Raw genomic sequence first — 25,950 nt, forward strand, 5'->3', positions numbered from 1 at the left:
TTACTGTCCGGGAATATTCACAACAGCCGTCCAGCACCAAAATGAGGCGCCATTGTTGTTGAAAACCAAGTCCACGAAAATAAATTCTTTGAAAATTTCTCACGCTCGACAGAAAGCAGCCAGGATGTTCCCGTTCGGTGAGCGTTCAAATGGAAGTATGCTTGTACTGTATGTAGACGCCCGGGGAGCTCTGTGATGGTTTACGGGAGGCTTACTGTGCCTTCAACGTCGTTTTCAACCACGAAGGTTATATCGCGACGGGGAAAGGGGGGAGATGGGATAGAGCCAATTGTCAATTGTTTCTTGTTCACAAAAGCACTAATCAAAAATTTTCTCCAGGGGCTTGCAACGTAGTACAATATATGACCTTACTGGTAGAATGCAAGTTTCCAGTACAAAGGACTTAACATTTCTTACATACTGCTTGACTAAAATCTTTACAAAAATTGACTATATTCTATACAAGAAACACTTAACAAGGGTAAAAGGAGAAACAAAATCCGTTAGTCGCCTCTTACGACATGCTGGGGAGCATCGGGTAAATTCCTCCCCCTAACCCGCGGGGGGTTTCTTTCGATTTGCGAAGATTCTTCTTTCGATTTGCGAAGATTCTTCTCACCCGCCGTGTTAGTGGCATGTACTTTTATCGTCTCCACATTACCAAATTATGCTTGACCCTAAAATGTCCCGCGGCTAAACGCAGCAGTGTCTTTTTCTGACAGATTTCCAGCTAGACCATGCTATTTTGGAAGTCGATTGACTGTGCTACGTACATAAAGCAGACGACAACGCCAGTCAGTTCAGCACTGAAGTGAACGGTTTTCGCATATTTCAAGACAACTACAATGTACACTAAAGACGAGAAGGCTTCAAAACATGCTTACCATGTAATCTTAGCACCAACCTCCCAGATGAATTCAGATACATTGTGAGAAATAACATGCCAACTTTATTTTTTGCAAATGAGGGAACCAACGTGTTACTGTAAAATCATGGGACGTCACTCTGTACAGAGATACTGTAGCAAGTGCTTGGGGGTTGTTCATTGTTTGGGAGCATAGCACATTCTGATACATGTTTTTCTACCAATAATTACCTGAATATTAACGCGAAACTGTATGCTCACAGGTATACATTTTGCATAAATGTAACTCATACTGTAAGTTGATTATCGATAAAACGATCCAAAGGGCTCGACTTCTTCCCGGCGAAGCCGTACCCGGCGAAGCGGGTATTCATCTAGTATAAGATAATCTAGAAAAATTGTTTTTAATAAGATGAAAAAAACATGTAAGATAAGTAAGAGACACATAGTTACACATAAAAAGTCTGACAATAAAACAGAACTCACATAAAGCGTACAGATCTAAAACAGAACAAAGATGTAGCCTAACACAGACTGTGGTGCAACAAATTAAACAACTAACAACAGGCATACTGTATTATAATACTACATTAGGACTTTTAAACCCAATACACATTATGGGTATCTTCCCTATCACTATTAGCTCCACCCTACTTGTCCATGTTCAACATTGAGAACAACACATGTTCAGATTATGTATGCTTTTAGCAAGTATACAGATCTCAAATGGTCAAAAAGCAAAACAAGTCGACACAAGGCGAGGTGAAATTTTATGTCAAAACCCCAAAGTTCAGGAAAAATGTACCCACGTGTGAATTACAACCAAATACAATAGATGTACAAGTACTTACAATTGTAATACACGTCAACGTCCCAACAACAAAAAGCCAACAGTACTTATAAAATGCCTTCAACCCAGCAGAGACTTAATCATCTTGCACGGGAAAACAACGTATTCTAAATTAAATGCTATTCGGACGCAAGAATCCTTGATTCTAGTTCATATAAACTTGGCCAAAAATTTATTGCAACAAATTTCAAACCCAAATTAAAGCATTAATTCCCGTGTCATTTCATTCAAACGTTATATGCCAGTTAAGGCCGTTCACTTGACCTTCAGGATCACTTTTTGGATTAAATATTTCTTTTACAGGGATCATGTGACCGCCGCTCAAGTAAGGGTATCTTCAAAATCCAGTTTATATTAGACTCAAAATAACTGTTATCTACGCAGCATGCATATGAGTCCTTTAAGAATGGGTTTGTACATATGCCGAAAACAAAGCAATATACTGACACAGTTAGTGCTATCAATGTACAAGATGTGTTGAAACAAAGCAATATACTGACACAGTTAGTGCTATCAATGTACAAACCTTGCCATCCCTTGACAAAAATGCAGCGTGAAGTTTGAGAATCAGCTTGCGCAAATCTTCTCCCAGCACATTGACTGAAAAAGCAATCAAAACTTTAGTACATTGTATAGCTTAAAAATGCATACGTCAACTGTCTGTAGCTATCATAGACGGTCTGCTATTCCAGTCTGAGTCATTTGCTGTCAACCAAATTGAATGCAAAGGAGATCTGCATGGTTTACAAAGACTTTCCTGACTCTTCTTTCGGTTGATATCCAAGTTGTTGACCAAAATGCCACGGAATGTAGCGCCAGATTACAACAAAAAAGTGAAGATTAGGTATTCTTTCAAAGACACGCATAATCCAAAGTGACCATTACATGCTATGTAAATATATGCCTGTGGTTGATACATAATTTTGTTGTTGACTGTATACAAGTAAAGAAAGCAGTTTACACAGCGGCATGTAAAAGTTAAATGTAAGGCTAGGTGGAATCACAAAACAAGAATTGTAGCTTTTATAGGTTTTATATCTGTACCTGGTATGGATAGAAAGATAAAAGAATGTTAAATCATGTATTGTCCATCATGTATTGTCCATCATGTATTGTCCATCATGTATTGTCCATCATGTATTGTCCATCATGTATTGTCCATCATGTATTGTCCATCATGTATTGTCCATCGTATTTTAGAGAATATTTCTCATTGAGAATGATTTACTTAGTCTAAAGCACGAAAACATCAAAACCGCCAAGAATCGAGTGACGCCAAAATTCCAGGATGACGACGATATCTTGTTTTTCTAAATGTTTGAAAGATAACAATCTAACTGGTTTTGGATAGGTGGAAATTTAGAAAATGAAGAATAAGTAGCACCTTCTAGTGGCTTGCAGTCTGCTATCTTGTCGCCGTTGAGAGCCAATGTGTCCTCGTCTTCCAGGAGACGAAAGTAGACATCGGCGTCCTGGAACTGTACATTGGACTTGATGGTGTGACAAAAGTGACTGTCGATCAGGTGCTGGCCCATCTCCACCGCAACCGTTCGCTCTGTGTTAGTGCAACAACTGACAAGATTAAGAAACCACACGGAACTGTGTGGCTATCCACTCGTAATTATACGGTTTTTTGTATTTTTGACAAAAATATGTCATTTTACACAGATCGAGTCAGTCTGTGTTCCTCTGAGACAGCGCTTAAAGTGACTTTTGAGATCTGTGTAAAATGTCATATTTTGGTCAAAAATACAAATAACATTTATGTATCGATCGATTCTGGTTAAGAACTCCTTTTAGTTTTTATGATTTAACGCACACAAACATGCACTATATTGCAGTCTCGGCTGGCCGCCTAAATATGCAGTTTTGTCGGCCTCAGACGTCACTTGGCTCAAAGAAGGGAAATCCAATGTTCAATCGATACATAATCAGGGTTTCATTTACTAGTGCGCCTTGCGCCATTGGTGCATAAAATCTCAAAATGTCCCATTGGAATTCCCTTCAGTGCGTCAAAGGGCGCACTGACATTACGTACCACTGCGCCACACCATGCATACTTTTCACGGGAGTACAGTGTTCGGAATGTCCTAAGCAAAAACGCGCGCCAAACTGAGCAACTTGAGAGTTTGTGAAACACGCTGTGATTGGCTTTTAAAATGTAATTCATTAGTATTCAACCAATCCTGCGAACTATCTGTGCTTGCGCGTTTACCTTAGTGGAAACTGTTAACAGAAGCGATATCGATAGAAACACAGACCCACACACTAACCTGATACACTGGCAAATTCTCATATCAACATCTGGCACCAAATGGCACTATTTTGCATCTTTCGACAAAAGCTTTTTTGGACCGCCTAGCCTGCTTTGGACGTTTTGACTCAGTATGTAATGTAATGTCCCATCAGAATTTGGTCCAGGGGGACAAATGTCCCATTGTCTTTTTCTTCCAGGCTAAACCCTGCATAATGATATATTTTCCATTGCCTTTTCGAGGGAAAGTGAATGGGTGTAAGAGGGGTTGCATGGGCTCCATCAAGTATGCAGTTATAAGAATAATAATAATACGGGTATGTATATCATTTTCTGAGAGGACGTTAACTCCCCCTTTTTAGTTAGAGTGGTGAAAATTTATTTTACTCTCAAAACTATTTTAGATGTATGTAATTACTCGTCAATATACGACAAACTATCTTACACGCAACATTATTTAGAAGTCAGTACTATGTGTATATACATACATATTTTTTTTTATTTTTTTTTTTTTTTTTTTTTTTTACGTGTGACTTGGAATAAAGGCCGTGTGAGTGAATGTATTCGGTGTGTCACTAAGGCATAGATAGCTTTCTTAAACTGCAAGTGAAATGAAAAAAGGCCCATGTGCTGTATATACCTGCTTTTAAGCTCTCTCTGTACAAATCTGAATCACCTTTTTTAACCCTTGATTTTATAAAGTGGCCCTGACATTTTATCACTTTTTATAGAGTACCTTTTTGGAAAATAAACGTATACTTTTAACATCCTACTCCCAATGCTTCTGGAGACAACGGGTGCCAAACCCAATCATATTAAATCAGACTATCTAGAAGAAGAATTTACCCCTCTTAACAAACTTTTATCATCACCACTCCTGCCCACCCCGTCATCCTCCCCTCTTCGCTCACCCTTACCAGCTCCTTAGCGTATCACCAATTCTTGTCCCAAATAGAAACATTTTCTGAGAGGACGTTAACTCCCCCCTTTAGTTTTAGGGTATGTATATGGCGCAAATCCTACCATTGTTCCATTTCCACCTTACAAAATATCAATGAATCAGTAAACGAATACAAAGTCATATGCATCAGGGGCGGATCAGTTGCTTTGTAAGGGGGGATGCACTTTGAATCAAAAGTGAATGTGATGGGCGCGAAGCGCCCGAATTTGCTAGGGGGGCCCGGGGGCATGCCCCCCCCCCCCCCGGAAAAAAATGTTGCCCAAAGAAGCAAAATGGTGCCATCTGGTGCCATTTGAACTTATAAATGGTCATAGAATCAGCTTTCCAAATTTTTTTTGTTTTTTTGTTTTTGCTGGAGGGGGGTGCACCTGCACCCTGTGCACCCCCCCCCCCCCTCGTCCGCCCCTGTGCATGAAGAACTCTTGAGAAAAAAACACCTAATTTAACTCTCCATTTCAGTTTTTCTCAAGAACAGTAACTTTGACCTGGACCTTGCTTACTTTTCTGGCTGATCCGTTGATCGGTCGGTCAACTGTTGGTTGGTTGGTCTATCGTTTTATTTGAAACATTAAATTATCCAACAAACTACATCATGTTCTTTATCTGAAGGATTTATGTACACATTGACTGTTTGTCTGATCTAAACTGTAAAGTAAAATTTCTTTTCGAGGTGGGGTGGTTGATGTTGTCATAAAGTTGAAGCCGGAGCAAAACTTTCGGGCCCGTGCTGTTCATCATGTACACCTCCCCTCTGACTGACCTCATCGACAGACATTCCGTTTCCCACGAAATGTTTGCTGACGACACTCAGCTACAGAACTCAGCGACTCCCTCAGAATACGCCCAGATGACCACCTCCCTTCAGTCTTGCATTGCTGACGTTGAACTCTGGATGTCCACTAACAAGCTTAGACTTAACTGTGACAAAACAGAAGCCATTCGTTTCACCAAATCCTCCCTCTCCTCCTCTCTCTCTCTCCCTCCTTCTATCACTTTGGGCAGCAGCACTATTGAATTCTCAGACTCCGTCCGTGATCTTGGCATCTTTCTTGATAGCGACCTCTCCATGAAACACCATGTTATGAAAGTCTGTCAGTCCGCTTACATCGAGCTTAAGAGAATAGGTTCTATCCGCCCATACCTTACCGAAGATGCCACCAAGACCCTTGTTTCCTCCTACATTCTTTCTCGATTAGACTACGGAAATTCTGTTCTCATTAGCTGTCCTCAGTCTGTCATCCATCCTTTGCAGCGCGTTCAAAATTCTGCAGCCCGGCTTGTCTGCAAAGCCCCTCGGTCCCAGTCCTGTTCCCCCTTGCTAAAGAAACTTCATTGGCTCCCTGTAGAGCTGAGAATCCAATATAAGTGCTGCTGTATCTGCTACAAGATAATATCTGGCTCAGCCCCATCCTATCTGTCTGACCTGTTCACACTCTATACACCCTCACGATCCCTCCGCTCCTCTGTAGACACTAGAATATTCCGTCTATCTTCTTTTAGTCGCAAACAGCACGGCCAGAGAGCCTTCTCCCACTCTGCTGCCGTTGCGTGGAACTCTCTCCCTTACTCTATCCGACACTGCCAAACATTCTGTTCCTTCAAATCAAACCTTAAAACACACTTCTTCACCCAGTATTTTGATTAATTTTATTTCAACATGGTGCATTTTTGAATCAGGTGTTTGAATGTTTGAATGTTTTGTCTGTGTTAGTATGCTTGCAGATTGTATTGATGTAGAGTTTGAGTTTCGTTGTTCACTTGTGTGCTGAATGCTGCTGCACATGCTTTTGCTTTGCTTTGTATGTATTATGTATGTTTGTCATTGTAAAGCGCTTTGAGAATGTAAAGCGCTCTATAAATCTCCCATATTATTATTATTATTATTAAAACTTGGTAATACTTTATTGCACGAATTAACACATAAGAACAGTTCTTCGGTCTCACGGCTTTATAGTGCCGAAAGATTTTTTTTCTTCTTCACAACAGCAATTTAACGTTTGCCTCCATTATGGCCTAACAAAGCTTGTCCGCAAAAAAAAAAGAAAAAAGATTAAATTAAAAAAATAAAAAAAGATTAAATTAGGAAAGGCAAAAGGCATTTCTTTTACGATTTCTTTTGCACAAATGATCTTACAGTAGAAGACAATCATACCGATCCCTTTGGTGTTGACCACCCAGTCAACAAAATCCTTGCCAGAGAACGACTTCTTGTAGCTGGTTAGTATTTTCCGGTGGTCCTTGATCAGTCCACTGTTCTTCAGTTCTTTCACCAGCTCGCTGTATTCATCTGCTGTACAGCTAAATTCGCCCGGATCTGCAAACACACCACAATGTTATATAATCAGAGCTGCACACTGCTACGCTTTTAAGCTACGTTGTGAGGCAAATTGCTAAGCTAGTGCTACGCTCAAACAAGGAATCACAAGCTTGCAAAAATTTGCTATTTTTCTGTGATCGAGTCCTGGTGCTCATTTCTGATTCTTTCTCTGTGGAACTGTCAGAATGTGTGGTGCTCATTTCTGATTCTTTCTCTGTGGAACTGTCAGAATTTGTGGTGCTCATTTCTGATTCTTTCTCTGTGGAACTGTCAGAATTTGTGGTGCTCATGTCTGATTCTTTCTCTGTGGAACTGTCAGAATGTGTGGTGCTCATGTCTGATTCTTTCTCTGTGGAACTGTCAGAATGTGTGGTGCTCATGTCTGATTGTTTCTCTGTGGAACTGTCAGAATGTGTGGTGCTCATGTCTGATTGTTTCTCTGTGGAACTGTCAGAATGTGTGGTGCTCATGTCTGATTCTTTCTCTGTGGAACTGTCAGAATGTGTGTCATAAAACATTGTCCACACTTGAAAACGGCTCTGCAGACATTCTCTATTGGCCATTATAATGTATCTTTTTTCTAAAAAAAAAAATTTGTTTAATGTATATATTCTTGTGTGAAATAGAATGTGCAAATAAAATATAGACAATGTTACACCAAAACACCATTTGCACTGAAAATGTTCCAAAAATTTAAATCGCAACCTTCGTCATTTCCCAAATGTTGGTCATGTCTGCTGATTACCAACACCTATAATTGTGTGAAATTTTGCCGCTTTTGCTCCCAAAATAACTGAGAAAACCTCAACGCAAAGGTTTTACCAACGTGACCCCGCTGTGACCCCAAAATGTGGCGGGGGTCAACCACACTAGGGTCATGTCGGTATATTATCCAACCCTTGAACAGGGCCGGACCCAGGGGGGGGGGGGGGGGGTTCCAGGGGTTCCGGAACCCCACCCCTGGAAAAAGCATGTACCTTGCTTTGAGTGGTTTTTTTTTTTTACTAGTTTTAGCACCAAAACAATGCTGCTCTTAACCCTCAAAACAAGGCCCAGAATGCACCAGATTGCACAGATTTTAACCGTTTTTCAAAAATTTTCCGGGGGAGCATGCCCCCAGACCCCCCTAGTTGGTGCGCCTGCTTTGCAGGCGCGCACTTGTGGCTTCGCCACTTCGCTGATTTGCCCCCCCCAAAAAGAGGAACCCCCCCCTTACAACTCATTTGGTCCGGCCCTGTTGAAGTGTTTAAAGTTTCAAAGCTCTAGCTTCAAAAACGCCTGAGATAGCGTCAATGTTGAGTTATTATGAATCAAACATAACCCCCTGTGACCCTAAAAATTGACGAGGGTCAATTAAACTAATACGTCAAGTCTGGAGATTAGCAAACCCTAGAAGTGTGCAAAGTATCAAAGCTCCTATAGCTTCAAAAACATCCAAGATAACCTCAATGTTAAGTTTTTTGTGAAACGAACATGACCCTATACTGTAACCAAACTGGGGTCGCTTTGTGAGATCATCAAACCCTAAAAGTGTGCAAAGTTTCAGAGGTCTAGCTTAAAAAATATCTGAGATAACCTCAATGTTAAGTTTGTTGTCCACAGCCCGAGGGCCATGCATACGGACTGACACATATATATGAATCATAAGACTCACCAATTACTCAGGTGAGTCAAACAAGTCTATGGGCCAAACTATGTGTCATTCTCATCTATAGTCATACCACCTCCTGCAAATCATTGTAAAAACAATAAAGGAAATACAACAACAAAATGAACAGCTTCCAGACGTATTAACTATCAGATAATAAAGTCAAATTCGGGGTTTGAGTTCAAAGCGTATAACCTAAACATATTGTTCACGGCAGAAGTCTTAATTCTTCCCCTAAACAAATGGCTGAAATCTTATTCAGTTCGTGAAAGGATTAGACTAATTGTGCTGTCAGACACTTCGGTGTCTAATAGTAATAGACTTGCGAATTTTATCTTCTTCTTCTTTGGCTGCCAGTATCCAAATTTCCTAATATCACATAACCAGTCATTTTATCTTCTTCTTCTTCCCCTTCTTTGGCTACCAGTGTCCAAATTTCATAATACATGTATCACATAACCAACAGTTATCCAGACGAATCTCATCTCGATATTTCAAAACATTAATAGTCACACACTGAGCCAATGGTTGTGTTTCTCATCTCCACAGTGAGTGTCATTGTCCGAACACACATGGCTTCACAGTTGAATTGACAAACTCCTTCAGAGTGTCAGTTTTTGCACACACATGCAAAACTAGCGAGACTGAACATATATATTGATACAGTGGAACCCCCTTTTAAGACCCTCCGTTTAAGACTTCCTCCCTTTTAAGGCCTTGTTTTCTTAGACTTTCTAGTCATATAACCTGAGCTGTAAATTTACCCCCATTTTAAGACTCCCTCTTTTTTAAGACCTGATTTTGTCAGATTTTTGAAGGTCTTAAAAGGGGGGTTCCACTGTATCCAGTTTAGGCAAACTCACCTGCAGTTTTGAGGGCAGTGCTGGGATCGGGCGGAACTGGGGCATTCTTTGGGGGAGGCGTAGAACTTACTTCATCGATAAGCTCCTGTAGCTTGTCTGCATCCTCGTTAATCTGAAAACAGGTTTCCTTCCGTTACTTCACTGATGCGTTTAACAATTAAAACAATTAAACAAGTCGCGTAAGGCGAAAATACAATATTTAGTCAAGTGGCTGTCGAACTCACAGAATGAAACTGAACGCAATGCAACGCAGCAAGACCGTATACTCGTGGTCCACCGCTCACGGCATAGGCAGTGAAATTGACAAGAAGAGCGGGGTAGTGGTTACGCTATGCTGCATAGCACGCTTTTCTGTACCTCTCTTCGTTTTAACTTTCTGAGCGTGTTTTTAATCCAAACATATCATATCTATATGTTTTTGGAATCAGGAACCGACAAGGAATAAGATGAAACTGTTTTTAAATTGATTTGGAAAATTTAATTTTGATAATAATTTTTATATATTTAATTTTCAGAGCTTGTTTTTAATCCGAATATAACATATTTATATGTTTTTGGAATCAGCAAATGATGGAAAATAAGATAAACGTAAATTTGGATCGTTTTATAAATTTTTATTTTTTTTTACAATTTTCAGATTTTTAATGACCAAAGTCATTAATTAATTTTTAAGCCACCAAGCTGAAATGCAATACCGAAGTCCGGGCTTCGTCGAAGATTACTTGACCAAAATTTCAACCAATTTGGTTGAAAAATGAGGGCGTGACAGTGCCGCCTCAACTTTCACGAAAAGCCGGATATGACGTCATCAAAGACATTTATCAAAAAAATTAAAAAAACGTTCGGGGATTTCATACCCAGGAACTCTCATGTCAAATTTCATAAAGATCGGTCCAGTAGTTTAGTCTGAATCGCTCTACACACACACACACACACACACACACACACACGCACAGACAGACAGACAGACACACATACACCACGACCCTCGTTTCGATTCCCCTCGATGTTAAAATATTTAGTCAAAACTTGACTAAATATAAAAACACACACAAAAAGCTATCAAACCCATCTATAAATGTACAGTAGTACCTGCGATGAAAGGACACCCTTGGGACCAGCCCAAAGTGTCCCTGCATAGCAGGTGGCCTTTCATGACATGTATACTTTGGGAGAGAAAATAGACAAATAAACAACAAAAAGTGTCTTTTTAAGGGAGGTGTTCTTGGAGGGGCCACACATTACAGGTACCACTGTAAATTCCTTTTTTGTGGAAGTGATCATGTTCAAAACCACAGATCTGTCCGCGGACCTTTGAATGCAACAAAAAGTATCCTTCAAATTAAACGCATGCAAAAAAAAATAAAAAGCCTGGCTGATTTCTGTGTGCAGCGTGTGACATGTTTGTAGAGTCAGGAATGTTTGTAAGTTAATTCAATCCCAAAAACTGAAAAAGTCACTAAATAGTGCAGTGGTAGAGACCGAGTTAAAAAAAAAACAAGTCGCGTAAGGCGAAAATACAATATTTAGTCAAATAGCTGTCGAACTCACAGAATGAAACTGAACGCAATGCCATTTTTCAGCAAGACCGTATACTCGTAGCATCGTCAGTCCACCGCTCATGGCAAAGGCAGTGAAATTGACAAGAAGAGCGGGGTAGTAGTTGCGCTAAGAAGGATAGCACGCTTTTCTGTACCTCTCTTTGTTTTAACTTTCTGAGCGTGTTTTTAATCCAAACATATCATATCTATATGTTTTTGGAATCAGGAACCGACAAGGAATAAGATAAAAGTGTTTTTAAATTGATTTCGACAATTTAATTTTGATAATAATTTTTATATATTTAATTTTCAGAGCTTGTTTTTAATCCGAATATAACATATTTATATGTTTTTGGAATCAGCAAATGATGGAAAATAAGATAAACGTAAATTTGGATCGTTTTATAAATTTTTATTTTTTTTTACAATTTTCAGATTTTTAATGACCAAAGTCATTAATTAATTTTTAAGCCACCAAGCTGAAATGCAATACCGTTTGTATGGCCATGTTGGGTTTGATGCGTGCATGCCTGGTTTTCTCCTGTTGATGGGTGTCGGCACAGAAGGTCTGCCCGCTGTCCTCAGCCAACATGCTCCGTCTTCATGGCAGCTCAAATTTTTTATCGAGGTTCTCTCCTCTAGATCCGCCGTGTTTCGCCTAGGGGCTTTCGCTGCCTAGTTGATAGGGTCACCTCGTAGAGGATGTGGTCATAGACCACGCACGGTCGGTCTTGGGATAGGGAAACGTTATGCTAGTCCGGAGGGATTACGCCACAATGGCCACCTCGCGAAGACCCAGGGTCCTAGACTAGGGAGGTCCAAGGGGGAGCACCGGGAGGGCTACCCCTCTACCCGCACCTCCAACACAATCCCTTCCCCTGGTAGCTTCATCCCCAAGGAGGAAACAAAGCTACCTGCAACACCCCAAATGCAATACCGAAGTCGGGGCTTCGTCGAAGATTACTTGACCAAAATTTCAACCAATTTGGTTGCAAAATGAGGGCGTGACAGTGCCGCCTCAACTTTCACGAAAAGCCGGATATGACGTCATCAAAGACATTTATCAAAAAAATTAAAAAAACGTTCGGGGATTTCATACCCAGGAACTCTCATGTCAAATTTCATAAAGATCGGTCCAGTAGTTTAGTCTGAATCGCTCTACACACACACACACACACACACACACAGACACACACACACACGCACATACACCACGACCCTCGTTTCGATTCCCCCTCGATGTTAAAATATTTAGTCAAAACTTGACTAAATATAATGACACGCCATGCTATCCTGGACCCTGACTCTTTCTCAAGAGCTTTCCGCCATTACAAAAAAAAACATGCCACTGTTTTGGCTTATAATATAAAGTTCTATTAACATGACAGCTAGCTTCCATGCAGGCTGTATATTCTTGTTTTGACAATGAACACACCTACGATTAAGGTAGCACTGTACTTGGTAAATAATTGGGTGGGGGTTATAGCGTGTGTGTCTGCGTGGGGGTGGTTAGGCCAAAAAAAAAAATAGGTGTGCATAGCCACACAAAAAATAGGGTAGGAAGGTAGGCAATCACTTTTATTTTTTTTACTTTTTTTTTCTAATGTGTACAAATTAAACCTACTTGACAGGGAAATAAGTGTGCGACTCGGGCGCTTTCGCTTTCATTGCTTTTTCTGCACTCGTTTTCTTGTGTGTTTTTTTGTTTTGTTTTGACAAATGTAATAAAAAGTTATAGGGTCGGCCCCTAAAAATAGGGTAGGTCGGGTTACCGTAACCACACCTATTTTTTTTAGGCCTTATATGGTATACAGTGGTACATGTGATGTGTGGCCCCTCCGATAAGGACACCTCCCCTAAAATGACACCTTCTGTTGTCCCCTCTTCTATTCTCTACCAAAATATGCCTGTCATGGCAGGCCACCTGCAATGTAGGGACACTTGTGGATGGTCCAAAGGGTGTCCTTTCATTACAGGTTCCATTGTATATGAAACAGACACTGTGTGTCCATCGATGACCGAACTTGATTTTTAAAAATAAGGTCTTCCAGAGCTTATGAATGCCAAGTACTGACTGGGCGTCGCTCGCATTAGCACTTCGGCATGAATTAAAACTTTCTCGATCTTACAGCACACTTCTAAACAGCGAAACACAACTTGGATTGTGCCTTTTATCTCTCCACTAATAGCCACTCAAGGCAAAGTGCCAATCCAGGTACAGATACTATCAATTCTTAAAGGAATCCTTGTGGATTTAAAAGTCAATCATGACCTAGCAAAATATCTCACTTTTTTCTTTGGTAAAATGTTTTGGGGGTTTAGGGTAACGTGACAAAAAAAACAGGGTTGGTAGGTAGGCTTTAAATTTCTTCTTTTTTATCCCTTTTTACATAGTTTTGACTAAATGTTTTAACATAGAGGGGGAATCGAGACGAGGGTCGTGGTGTATGTGTGTGTGTGTGTGTGTGTGTGTGTGTGTGTGTGTGTGTGTGTGTGTGTGTGTGTGTGTGTGTGTGTGTGTGTGTGTGTGTGTATGTGTCTGTCTGTCTGTGTGTGCGTGTGTGTGTAGAGCGATACAGAGTAAACTACTGGACCGATCTTTATGAAATTTTGCATGAGAGTTCCTGGGTATGATATCCCCAGACGTTTTTTTTTCATTTTTTCGATAAATGTCTTCGATGACGTCATATCCGGCTTTTTGTAAAGGTTGAGGCGGCACTGTCACACCCTCATTTTTTAATAAAGTTGATTGAAATTTTGGCCAAGCAATCTTCGACAAAGGCCGGACTTTGGTATTGCATTTCAGCTTGGAGGCTTAAAAATTAGTTGATGACTTTGGTTAATTAATTTTTTTTATATAAAATGATCCAAAATTACGTTTATCTTATTCTTCATCATTTTCTGATTCCAAAAACATATAAATATGTTATATTCGGATTAAAAACAAGCTCTGAAAATTAAAAATATAAAAATTATGATTAAAATAAAATTTCCGAAATCGATTTAAAGACAATTTCATCTTATTTCTTGTCGGTTCCTGATTCAAATATGATATGTTTGGATTAAAAACACGCTCAGAAAGTTAAAACGAAGCGTACAGAAAAGCGTGCTATGCAGCACAGCGCAATCACTACCGCACTAAACAGGCTCGTTAATTTCACTGCCTTTTGCACGAGCGGCGGACTACGGTCATTGTGAAAAAATGCAGTGCGTTACCGCACTAAACAGGCTCGTTAATTTCACTGCCTTTTGCACGAGCTGTGGACTACGGTCATTGTGAAAAAATGCAGTGCGTTCTGTGAGTTCCACTGCTTGACTAAATGTAGTAATTTCGCCTTACGCGACTTGTTTACATTTAGTCAAATTTTGACTAAATGTTTTAACATAGAGGGGGAATCGAGACGAGGGTCGTGGTGTGTGTGTGTGTGTGTGTGTGTGTCTGTCTGTGCGTGTGTCTGTGTATACATGTAGAGCGATTCAGACTAAACTACTGGACCGATCTTTATGAAATTTGACATGAGAGTTCCTGGGAATGATATCCCCGGACGGTTTTTTTTCATTTTTTCTATAAATACCTTTGATGACGTCATATCCGGCTTATTGTAAAAGTCACACCCTCATTTTTCAATCAAATTGATTGAAATTTTGGCAAAGCAATCTTCGACAAAGGCCGGACTTTGGTATTGAGCTTGGTGGCTTAAAAACTAATGAATGAGTTTGGCCATTAAAAATCGAAAACTTGTAATTAAAAAAAAAATGTATTAAACGATCCAAAAACAATTTCATCTTATTCTTCGTCATTTTCTGATTCCAAAAACATATACATATGTTGTATTTGGATTACAAACAAGCTCAAAAAATTAAAAATATGAAAATTATGATTAAAATTATTTTTCCGAAATCAATTTCATCTTATTCCTTGTCGGTCCCTGATTCCAAAAAATATATATAGATATGATATGTTTGGATTAAAAACAAACTCAGTAAGCTAAAAAGAATAGACATACAGAAAAGCGTGTTATCCTGCTCAGCGCGACCACTACCGCACTATTCTGCATGAGCGGTGGACTCACGAAGCTACGAGTATGTGGTCTTGGTGAAAAAAAGCAGTGCGTTCAGTTTCCAGGGATCGCGCTAGGATTTTTACATTTAGTCAAGTTAAAATTAATATTAAAAGTCCTACGGTTTTGAGCCATTAAGGACTTGAGTGTTTGTCCGCTTTCAAAAAGAGGAAAGAAAGAAACAAAAAATAAGGAGAGGAGGGCAGGGGGTGGGGTTGAGTTGATAATGCTCTGTGGAATTTGTTAAAATGAAAAGTAGTTAAGATGTTTCTTGGTAAGAATTATAAGTCTGTATTCTATATCTTGAATAACGGGCTTGTAATATTATTTTTATTTTATTTCAAATCGAGTTAAAAAGTGGAACCTTTCAGGATCACCAATAAAACCAAATAGATGAGCAAGTAAGAGGAACACGAACAATAAATCTCAAAACTTTTTACAAATAAAAGGATTAAGATGTAAGCCACGAAGGCCGTGGTAATAAAAACAATATGTACAGTTTGGCGACTAATGGGCCTTGGGTGAGGATATGTTGTCTAGAAGGTAGTCGCTGGAATCAGGAGGGATGGCGGGAGCCACTCGACCTCAAACTGAAACACGCTGATGTGATAATCTGGGCTTAGTTATACCCACAGCCCCATGTCCGAGTCCCTGACCAGTCGGCACAGCAGCAAGCTGTGTGACCAGCCTAGAGAACTGCTACTGCGCAGATAATCCTGGGGACTCAGACCATGGAGCTGCATATGGTCATATAAGGTTTTAAAGGTAATTCTATTTGTAGCGCATGGAGCGAAAATGTGTTGAAATGAATAGGGTTCTCCACAATGGCAGGACTTGTTAAAGATATGGAAGCGGCAGCCGCCGGCACGGAGGCGTCTGAAGATAGTGAGGAGGTTTGTTGGGAGATCGGGGTGTAGATCGTTCATATCAATGGGTTGATAGGACAGAGATGTTACGTACTGACTTCGAATGAGTTTACGGATTTTACTGTAGAACTCGGTTACTGAGTAGCCGATGTTAGTGTTAGCTGGGCTAGATTCTGCCGCTTCTTTGGCAGCGACATCCGCCAGTTCATTTCCCCGGACCCCTACGTGAGAGGGGACCCAGAGAAATGATACGGATGTGCCGGATGAGATTAACTGGTGACATATAAAGAGGATTTCTCTTTGTAGCTCTGCCCGATTTGATGTGTTTCGATGCAGAGCTTGTAATGAAGAGCGCGAGTCAGAGCAGAAAACTACCGCACGCGGTGTGACTGGGAGGTCATTTATAAAAGTGCATGCCATGAGCAAGGCAAATAGCTCGGCTGAGAATATGGAGATGTCTTTATTAAGAGTATATTTCCTTGAGATTTTGAGATCTGGGATCACAAAGGCGCAGCCAACGCTGCCGTCTGCAAATTTGGATCCGTCAGTAAAGACTTTTAAATGCTCCGAGAATTTGTAGTTTAGGGTTTCTTTTGTAACAGTAGCTAGGTAGACGGGGTTATCTTTTTTGGTAGTATTATCTTCACTGTCGTATATGATAGTAGGGGTTTCCTCAAGCCAAGGCGGGTAGGAGGGCGGGGGGACCCTGGCCAGCTCACTGACCTTCACCCCGCTATCGGCTAGAATGCGGTTTACTGTGTTGGATAAGGGTAGCGTTTTAGCCAAGAGTTGAGTGCTATGTTTGGTGTTGGCCTCATAATTTTGGTGCTGAGGAAAAAAGTCAGTCAGGACCTCGCAGGCAGAGTTCTCTACCGCGTGGGCTCTGACAGCATACTGAGCTGAACGGAGTTTTATCTCATCCACAAGGGGCAGCCACCCACACTCGCTGTAGACTCGACTCTTACTCGCTTGTTGGGAGAGTCCCAGAGCTATTTTGAGCGCCCTGCACTCTATAATAGCCAGTTTTTTCATGAGCGCCGGGCGCGTCGCGAAATAAGCTTCGCACCCGTAAAGGAGGCGGGAGCGAATTAATGCCCGCACTACCTCCGTGACACACTTACGTCCTCTGGCCCAGGATTGGGACGCCAGGTAGCGTATGATATAAAGATCCTTGTTGGCCTTATTGATCAGATGTTCGATATGACTGGTCCAGTTAAGTCGGGTATCGATGATAACGCCGAGGAACTTAACTTCTGAGCTCGGTTTGATAATATCACAACCTATCTTTATACTGCAGTTCCTGTACAGTTGTCTACGGGAGACAACAAGAAAGACTGTTTTATTTGAGGCTAGTTGGAAGCCGTTGGTGTACATATATTGACAGAGGTTGTCGATTTTAGTTTGGTAAGAAGATAAGTCAACAGTGTTGGTAACTCTGTTATGGCGTGGTCTATTAGTGTCTATTAAGGCGAGGTCGTCCGCATACAGAAGTACACTGGCACCGTCAACCTTAACAGAAGTAATGTCATAGAGCATGATGCTGAATAAGTTTGGCGCGATGATACTGCCCTGGGGAACCCCCATGTCCAGCGCATGGGTTTCGGACACCGAAGAGCCCACTCGGACAGACATCTTGCGATTGCTGATGAAGTTTTTGATGAATTGGTACATGTGGCCAGAGACACCGATTCTGCCGAGTTTTAGGAGTAGACGAGCATGCCAGACGCTGTCGTACGCAGATTTAATATCAAAGAAGGTTCCAAGAAGAGAATTATTACTATGTGCCAAGGTCTTTTTGATTTTTTCAGTGACGTGCACAATGTGGTCCGCACACGAACGACCTTGCCTAAAACCTGCCTGGCATGTAGGAATGATATTGTGTTTATTGAGGTGGAACTCCAGCCTCTGGTTCACCACACGCTCAAAGATCTTGCTGAGGTGGGGGGTTAGTGATATGGGGCGGTAACTGCCAGGTAGATTGCCCGGTTTTCCGCTCTTCAATACTGCTACTACTTGTGAGTCTGACCACGCTGCGGGGATAGTATCCTTTAACCAGCATAGGTTGAAAAACTGAGTGAGCAACTTAACAAAGTTAGGTGGTAGATGTTTTATCATGTGATATGATATTGGGTCTAAACCTGTGGATTTTTTTGGGTCTTTCACAGAAGAGATGGCGTTTTGGACTTCTTTTGCCTTAAACATGCAGTTTATAGGCAACTGGTTGTCATCTGGGGGGTATGTGAAACCCTTCTCCTGATCTAACCTATAATTGAGTCGTTCAGTATCTAGGGATTTTGATTGACTATTTTTGGCAAAAGTATCTGCTAATAGGTTTGCCTTTTCAGAGTCAGTTGTGGTCATTTTATCACCCGATAGTAGTGGCTTTTCTTTAGTTCTGTATCTACATTTAAATCTGCGGATTTTCTTCCAGATTTTGCCACAGTCTTTGTAATCTTTAGTTTCTTTGTGGACAAAGTTTTCCCAGTTTTGAAGTTTAGCCTCAGCGGTGATCTGGTTAAATTGTATTTCAGCTGACTTCATATTCGTGAAGTTAGCGTCTGAGCAGTGCCTGAGATATGTCCTAATGTGATATCGCTTGTTTGCCAAGGCTTCATCACAGTCTGCATTCCACCACTCATTCCTTTTGGCCTTACAGTTAGGATTTACTGATTTAAGCGGAATGTGATTATTGGCAGCAGTGAGTATACATTGACGTATGTTATTGTAAGAGGCTTCGATGTCATCCGTAAGGAGAGTTTCCTCCCTGACACCCTCGAGCTCCGCACGGAAGCTGTCCCAATTTGCCTGTTTGTAATTGTACTTTTTTCTGACCTCCGAGTTATTGCGATTAGGGGCGAAGTGGCGGAAGGTAAGAACAATGGGTAAGTGATCGGAGCCGAGGGCGTCCGGGAAAACGTTCCAGTCGATGTCAGTGACTATGGCATTTGAGCAAAGGGAGAGATCGATTGCTGACGGGGAATGGTCCGCTCTGTCTGGAAGTCTGGTTGCCGAGCCATCGTTTAGTATACAAAAGTCAGTTTCCAAAATGACGTCAGCAAGGTTGCTATTGGCATGTTTGTATCTAGGGTTAGCAGAGTCCCACAGAGGGTGGTGATTATTAAAATCACCCATCACGCACCAGTGTGCCCTGCCATGATCCAGGGATTTTAGCCAGTCGGTAGTTCCTTTTTTATTACACCCGTGGGGGTAATATATGTTAACTATGTTGAGGTTTTTGGATCCTTTTATTTCAATTTCAACAGCACATGTACTGAGATTTTCTGAACTAGGGATGAGAGGTGCAAAGGGTTTGTAATTTAAGGAAGACTTTAGATAAATAGCTGTTTGAATGAGTTGCCCTGAGCCCTTTTGCTCTACTATGGGAGGGAAGTCAAAACCATCTATAGAAGGCAGTAGGGAGCGTTTTCTCTTGATTGACTGGATAACTAAGATGTCAGCAGAGTGATTTGATATATAATTATATAGCTGAGAGAAGTTAGAGTTGATAGAGCGACAGTTCCACTGTAATATGATAAATCCGTGACCGCTTTCACCTTGTTCAGCCATTTTAACACGCACAAAGAAGGTAAGTTAAAGGGCAGATTTAAAATAGGTTAAAAAGTGGTTTTGACAGCTTTCATATCCGTCACGGACAACTGCTTGGCACCAGCAAGGGCGCCCAGCGCCAGAGTGGCGCCGCCCGGAATGAAGCGTTCAACCTTGGTGTTGGAGAGTTGTGTGTATGTAGCTGAGAGGGAGTCGATCAGGTCGAGAGGACTCTGCATCTGTCTGGCCTTAACCATGAAGCCGAGGCACTGCTCGATGAAACCTTGAAGGCCTCTTTGTTGTTCATTTAAATTTGCATATTGCTCTCCTGTTTTTAGCTTATCTAGTGCAGCGTCGGCTAGCTCAAGCTCTGCCTTCTCCTGCTCCTCCCTCATCTGCTGCTTTATTTCCTGTTCAGTTTTAAGTTTGTATTCTCTGAATCTCTGGGCCAATCCCTCCTCCATTCTCCCCATCAACCTCTCGAAGAGCTGCTCTTCTTTCGAGTCCTCCTTCCTGTTCTGGGCTTTGCGTAGGAGGGAGGCCTTTAACCCGGGGGTCCCATGAAGCGGCGCCTCTGCCCGAGCCGTCTGAGACTTACAGGGCGCCTGGGGGCCAGGATTTGGATTTTGCGAAGTTGTTTGGTGCTTCGCGGTTGCAGCAGAACTGTCCGCATGAACTGGAAGGAGTGTATTGTCATGTTCGGTCATTTTGTTTTTGATTTCTTGTATTTTATTTACTTGCCCACCCAGGGGGGGTCTCTGGACAGCCAAAGAGTACCCGGACCGGGGGGTTGAGGTCCGCCGGATCGGTTGCGGAGGGGGACGCCAGAAGGAGTCCCTCATTTCCGCTGGGGCAGTCGCTGTTTTATTTTGTTGTTTGGCGAGCTCGCGCCGCGCCCGATCCAGGGCCTCAGAATATGGTATGTATGCTGCCGACCTGATCTTATTGGCCTGCAGCCTCAGTCTCATTTCCGGGCATCCAAGATAAGCGGCGGAATGCTCGCCCTTGCAGTTTACGCAATGTTTGGCCTTGGTGCACGTCGCTCCGTCGTGGCCCTTGGAGCCACATCGGGGGCAGATCTGCACTTTTGATTTGCATTGTTGTTTTAGGTGCGATAGTCTCTGGCACTTCGTACAGCGCCGCACTGGAGGAGTGTAGGGTTCGACGCCGTACACCTCACTCTCCAGAACGACGCTGTCTGGAAGAATTGCCGTTGAGTCAAGTTTTGACTAAATGTTTTAACATAGAGGGGGAATCGAGACGAGGGTCGTGGTGTGTGTGTGTGTGTGTGTGTGTGTGTGTGTCTGTGTGTGTCTGTCTGTCTGTCTGTCTGTCTGTGCGTGTGCCTGTGTATACATGTAGAGCGATTCAGACTAAACTACTGGACCGATCTTTATGTAATTTGACATGAGAGTTCCTGGGAATGATATCCCCGGACGGTTTTGTCATTTTTTCGATAAATACCTTTGATGACGTCATATCCGGCTTTTCGTAAAAGTTGAGGCGGCACTGTCACACACTGAATTGATTGAAAATTTAGCAAAGCAATCTTTGACAAAGGCCGGACTTTGGTATTACAAACAAGCTCAAACAATTAAAAATATGAAAATTAGGATTAAAATTAATTTTCCGAAATCGATTTAAAAACAATTTCATCTTATTCCTTGTCGGTCCCTGATTCCAAAAACATATAGCCTAGATATGATATGTTTGGATTAAAAACAAACTCAGTAAGCTAAAAAGAATAGACATACAGAAAAGCGTGTTGTCCTGCTCAGCGTGACCACTACCGCACTATTTTGCATGGGTTGTCGATTTCACTGCCTTTGCCACGAGCGATGGACTGACGAAACTACGAGTATGTGGTCTTGGTAAAAAAAAAAAAAAAAAAGCAGTGCGTTCAGTTTCATTCTGTGAGTTCGATAGCTTGACTAAATGTTGTTATTTCGCCTTACGCGACTTGTTCAAATTGCGTACGGCTTACGCAATGTCGGCCAAAAAACGCGTGAAGCAGAACCGATTTTGCGTCACACTATAACACTGTTAGGCCCCCAAAAAATAGGTCTGTTTACGGTAACATAGGCCCCAAAAATAGGGTCGGTAGGTCGGGATTTTTTTTTTTCCAAAAAATCATATTTTTACGTTATTTTGCAAAAAAAAACCCTTTTTTTTCCTCTTTTTTTTTCCCCCAAATGCCAAAAAAAAGTCTAGGGTCGCGCGAAAAAAATAGGGTCGGTCGGGTTACCGTAAACAGACTATTTTTTTTTTTTGCCTTAAATCATGTGCGAAAAAACGAGGACAACTTTCGCTGCATAGACGGGGAACTACTCTTGTCGCTAGACAAAGTATGAGAGTTACTTGCCTTTGAAAATTTGCTTGTGTTGAACGTTTGTGCACGGCAGATCTAGATTCAGAAAACAACCGAACTCATGGATTTTATATGGAGATTGATATGTCCAAGTCTGTAGTTGTTAATTTAAATGCGGTATGTTTGTATTGTTTGCTCCAGAGATGTATACTTCGTACATTAGCGCGTTCGGAACTTTTCAGTCGTAAAAGTAGATCTAGTACCGACACAGAACAGCTTCTCAACCCATTGCGCTATCGAGGATTCAGGCTGTTGCTGGCTCGTTATTTGTTTGGTTGCGTGTTTATTGAAAAATAACTAGCCCTACAAGTATACAGAGGTAAAGAAGCATATATATGTATGTCTGTGCTTGTAAATGTGTGTTTCAGAGTGTTTGTCGGTGTGTGTGAGTATCTCTGTCTGTCTCTGTATGAGTGTGTGTGTGCGTATGTCTGTCTTTCTGTATGTCTTTATTTATTTAAGTGTGTGTGTGTGTGTGTGTGTGTGTGTGTGTGTGTGTGTGTGTGTGTGTGTGTGTGTGTGTGTGTGTGTGTGTGTGTGAATGAAAGTCACCTTTTGCTAAAGCAGTCGTAGTAACTGCATGTCACTTAAAGGCATAGAAAGCTGATGAATATACACGCTAATTGCTTTACCCAGAGCTGGAGACAGACTAAATTAAGTTCCCTGCAAAATATTGTGGTCTAGGAGCCCTTAAATGTTGAGATATTTGAATTTTTATTTTGATCTAGATGGTCCTATTTATAGATTTGGCAACACATGTAACGTTGATGCAACCGCGGCTTTGTTGACATCCTCACTTTTTCAGAGGCTAGAACAAGCTGTAATGCATGTATTATGGTCCGCGCATGGTGACATATCGTCATTATATGGTCTTATGGTGCGTTTGACATCGATTGTGGGCAAACTACACTTTGTAAACACGGGAGTGCGTTAGTATGCCTTTAAATTTCACCAGCATATTGAACAAAACGTTTGCATTGGCATAACCTGTTCTGTGACCAATAATACACTGAAGCGAAGCCGCTCTGAATGGGAAATTCCCTAACAACAGATCTGATTTGTTTAGCTGTTCTGTGTCACAGAAACAGGCAAATGAACTTGATCATGTCATGTTGACTAGACAGCGAAGGAAATCTGTAATCCGTACTTACTAGCTTTTCAAATTCGGGGTTACCACCAATGTAGTGAGCGTTGAAGAAAAGCTGTGGTACGTTCGACTTCCCAGTTCTTGCTCTCAGTTCCTCCATCACTTCTTTCGGGTAGATGTCGAGTCGAACGCACGTGTACGGTAAACCCATATCTTGTAACGTGCTTTTCATTCGCATACAGTGCGGGCAGCCCAGAATAGAGTACACCAATATCCTTCCCTCGAGTTCCATCATAGTTCAGGAGTTGTAAACTGAATACTTCTGTAATAAAATGATTCTACAGAGCCAACCCGATTCAATCAACAGGCCTGTTCGAATGCAGACGACACAACACAGAAGCGAGACTTGAGACATCCAGACTTGCCTTCGTCAAAAGTTCGTGAGTTCCGATCTGCGCGAGTTTGTTGAAGTGGTGACGTCACATCCCGTCACGGTCACCACTTTCCAATTTCGGTCCAGATCAACTCGAAGTTCTTCGTGCGCGTTCGTCTGTTTTTCGAAACAGTGATGACGAGTAGTGTTATATATATGTAACCGTGTGCCGAAACACTACGATCACCTCGGGAAGCGAAGTGCAATCAAACAGGATTGAAAATGTTAGGGCTAATTTCTTAGCCCTATAAAAACTGTTATGCAAACCCGAAGGTTTCCATGAACATACAGACAATCGGAAACCACCAGACCCCATCACAATTTGTCAAACAGAACTCTACAACCCACAGGTGTTGACTTTAAAGGCCAACAACCCGGGTGCAGAGTCCGTTGTGAAAGGAGCGGTAGCCTCCCCTATCACAATCGCCCCCGTTTGAAATGAACTTCGTCCCGAAGTTCCGAACCGGGAGACCACTGTCCATCCTAAGTTCGCAGAATGGGAACAGCACGAAAATGTTCAGTGGTCATATTATGCCATTACCTGAACATATCATGCCGAGTCCCATCCCTGCTCGCAAGCGCCAGATGTAACCGTGTGCCGAAACACTACGATCACCTCGGGAAGCGAAGTGCAATCAAACACTGAGGATTGAAAATGTTAGGGCTAATTTCTTAGCCCTATAAAAACTGTTATGCAAACCCGAAGGTTTCCATAAACATACAGACAATCGGAAACCACCAGACCCCATCACAAACAGAACTCTACAAACCACAGGTGTTGACTTTAAAGGCCAACAACCCGGGTGCAGAGTCCGTTGTGAAAGGAGCGGTAGCCTCCCCTGTCACATATATGACGAGTATTTTTTATCGGAATATTCCAGACATCTGAATATGCTGGGTACACACGCAACACTGACAATTTTTTTTCGATTTTTAGATTCATTCCTGTAAAATCTCCCAACTCCAAAACAACAAGAGGCGAAGCCTTCAAGGCTCACGTAAGAAATCGACAAACAGTAACACAAATTCAATCACTCCGTCACACACACACACACACACACACACACACACACACACACACACACACACACACACACACACACACACACAGTAAGCATAGGTGAAACTGTGCAAGAAAGCGAGACCCTGGATCTGTCAACTATAGTCTCGGCCCGCTCACAATAAGAATGACCGAGACTTTCAGTAATTCCTTTGCGTGACGTCTAACCCTCTTACGTCATAATGTGACGTCTTCAAATAGTTTCTATCACACACGTCAAACACTTTTGACCGAGACGTAATCTTCTTATGCGAGCTTTATCCATAGACTCGGAAATGTTAAAGTTTCTATCACACACACACGCACGCACGCACGCACGCACGCACGCACAGACAGACAAAGTTTATCATCGCATAGGCTACACTTACGTGAGCCAAAAAGGCCTAGTGGAAACAAGTGTCTTGTGCAAGAGAGATCAAGGGAGATAATTGGCAGGATATGTCGCCCGTCGACTCAAGTTCTGAGTTTTGTGTGGGTATCCGTGTTCATGCACTAGGCCTCCAAAATGAACAGTTTACAGATGCACAGTCCACAGAAGCGTGGTAAAGATATTAAACTTTAACACTGCGCACATAAAACATATTTTTAACATTATGAAAAGGACTAAAAGTACTCGCGAAGATTGCTGATTGAGGTTCGTCAAACACGCCTTTTTCACCACGCAGATCCCGGTCTTCGGCAAGCAGTGGTGGGCGAGAAAAACCAAGCGCATGCGCATTGAGGCACAAAGTTAAAAATAGAGAGGAAATCCCCACCACCGACGAATGTTCGTCTGACGAAGGTTGAATCTGGATGTACGATAGAAGCAGAGACATACATGTCTCTGATAGAAGTCAGGGTCTACAATTATTTTTTTGCGCAGTCATCACACGCACATGATGTCACAAGGCAGTCTGCGTATAAATGAAAATGGTTCGCTGTGTGCGGATATCAGATCCGATAATAACACGCAGTGTCACACCAGGGGCGGACGAGGGGGGGGGGGGGGGGGGGGGATTTCTGGGGTTTCCGGACCCCCCCCCCCCCCCCAGCCAAAAAATATAAATATTTGTATGGTGCATTTCTTTATTTTACATTGAGTTTCAATTTTTTGGGTATTAATCAGTGACAAAATCTGCTGCCTGAAACTGGTAATGATCATCCTCAGAATGCACCAGATTGCACCATTTAGCATCCTTTTCCGGGGGCGCATGCCGGACCCCCCTAGAAGCTTCGCGCCTTCACACCCAT

At 41.9% G+C, this 25,950-nt stretch overlaps 1 protein-coding gene across 1 annotated transcript in view; it reads right to left on the reverse strand.

Moving 5' to 3' along the window:
* LOC138963059 (uncharacterized) overlaps window positions 1-23,661 on the reverse strand; it is a 33,135-nt gene extending 9,474 nt beyond the window's left edge. Inside the window, exons 1-5 of the mRNA XM_070335061.1 lie at window positions 23,292-23,661; window positions 9,759-9,870; window positions 7,083-7,244; window positions 3,100-3,270; window positions 2,242-2,315 (exon numbers count right to left, since the gene is read on the reverse strand). Coding sequence (XP_070191162.1) covers window positions 2,242-2,315; window positions 3,100-3,270; window positions 7,083-7,244; window positions 9,759-9,870; window positions 23,292-23,522 — 750 coding nt within the window. The 5' untranslated portion in view covers window positions 23,523-23,661. The remainder of the gene's footprint in view (window positions 1-2,241; window positions 2,316-3,099; window positions 3,271-7,082; window positions 7,245-9,758; window positions 9,871-23,291) is intronic.
* Window positions 23,662-25,950: the final 2,289 nt, after the last annotated feature.

The sequence above is a fragment of the Littorina saxatilis genome, linkage group LG3, assembly GCF_037325665.1.
Source record: "Littorina saxatilis isolate snail1 linkage group LG3, US_GU_Lsax_2.0, whole genome shotgun sequence".
NCBI classification, from domain to species: domain Eukaryota; kingdom Metazoa; phylum Mollusca; class Gastropoda; order Littorinimorpha; family Littorinidae; genus Littorina; species Littorina saxatilis.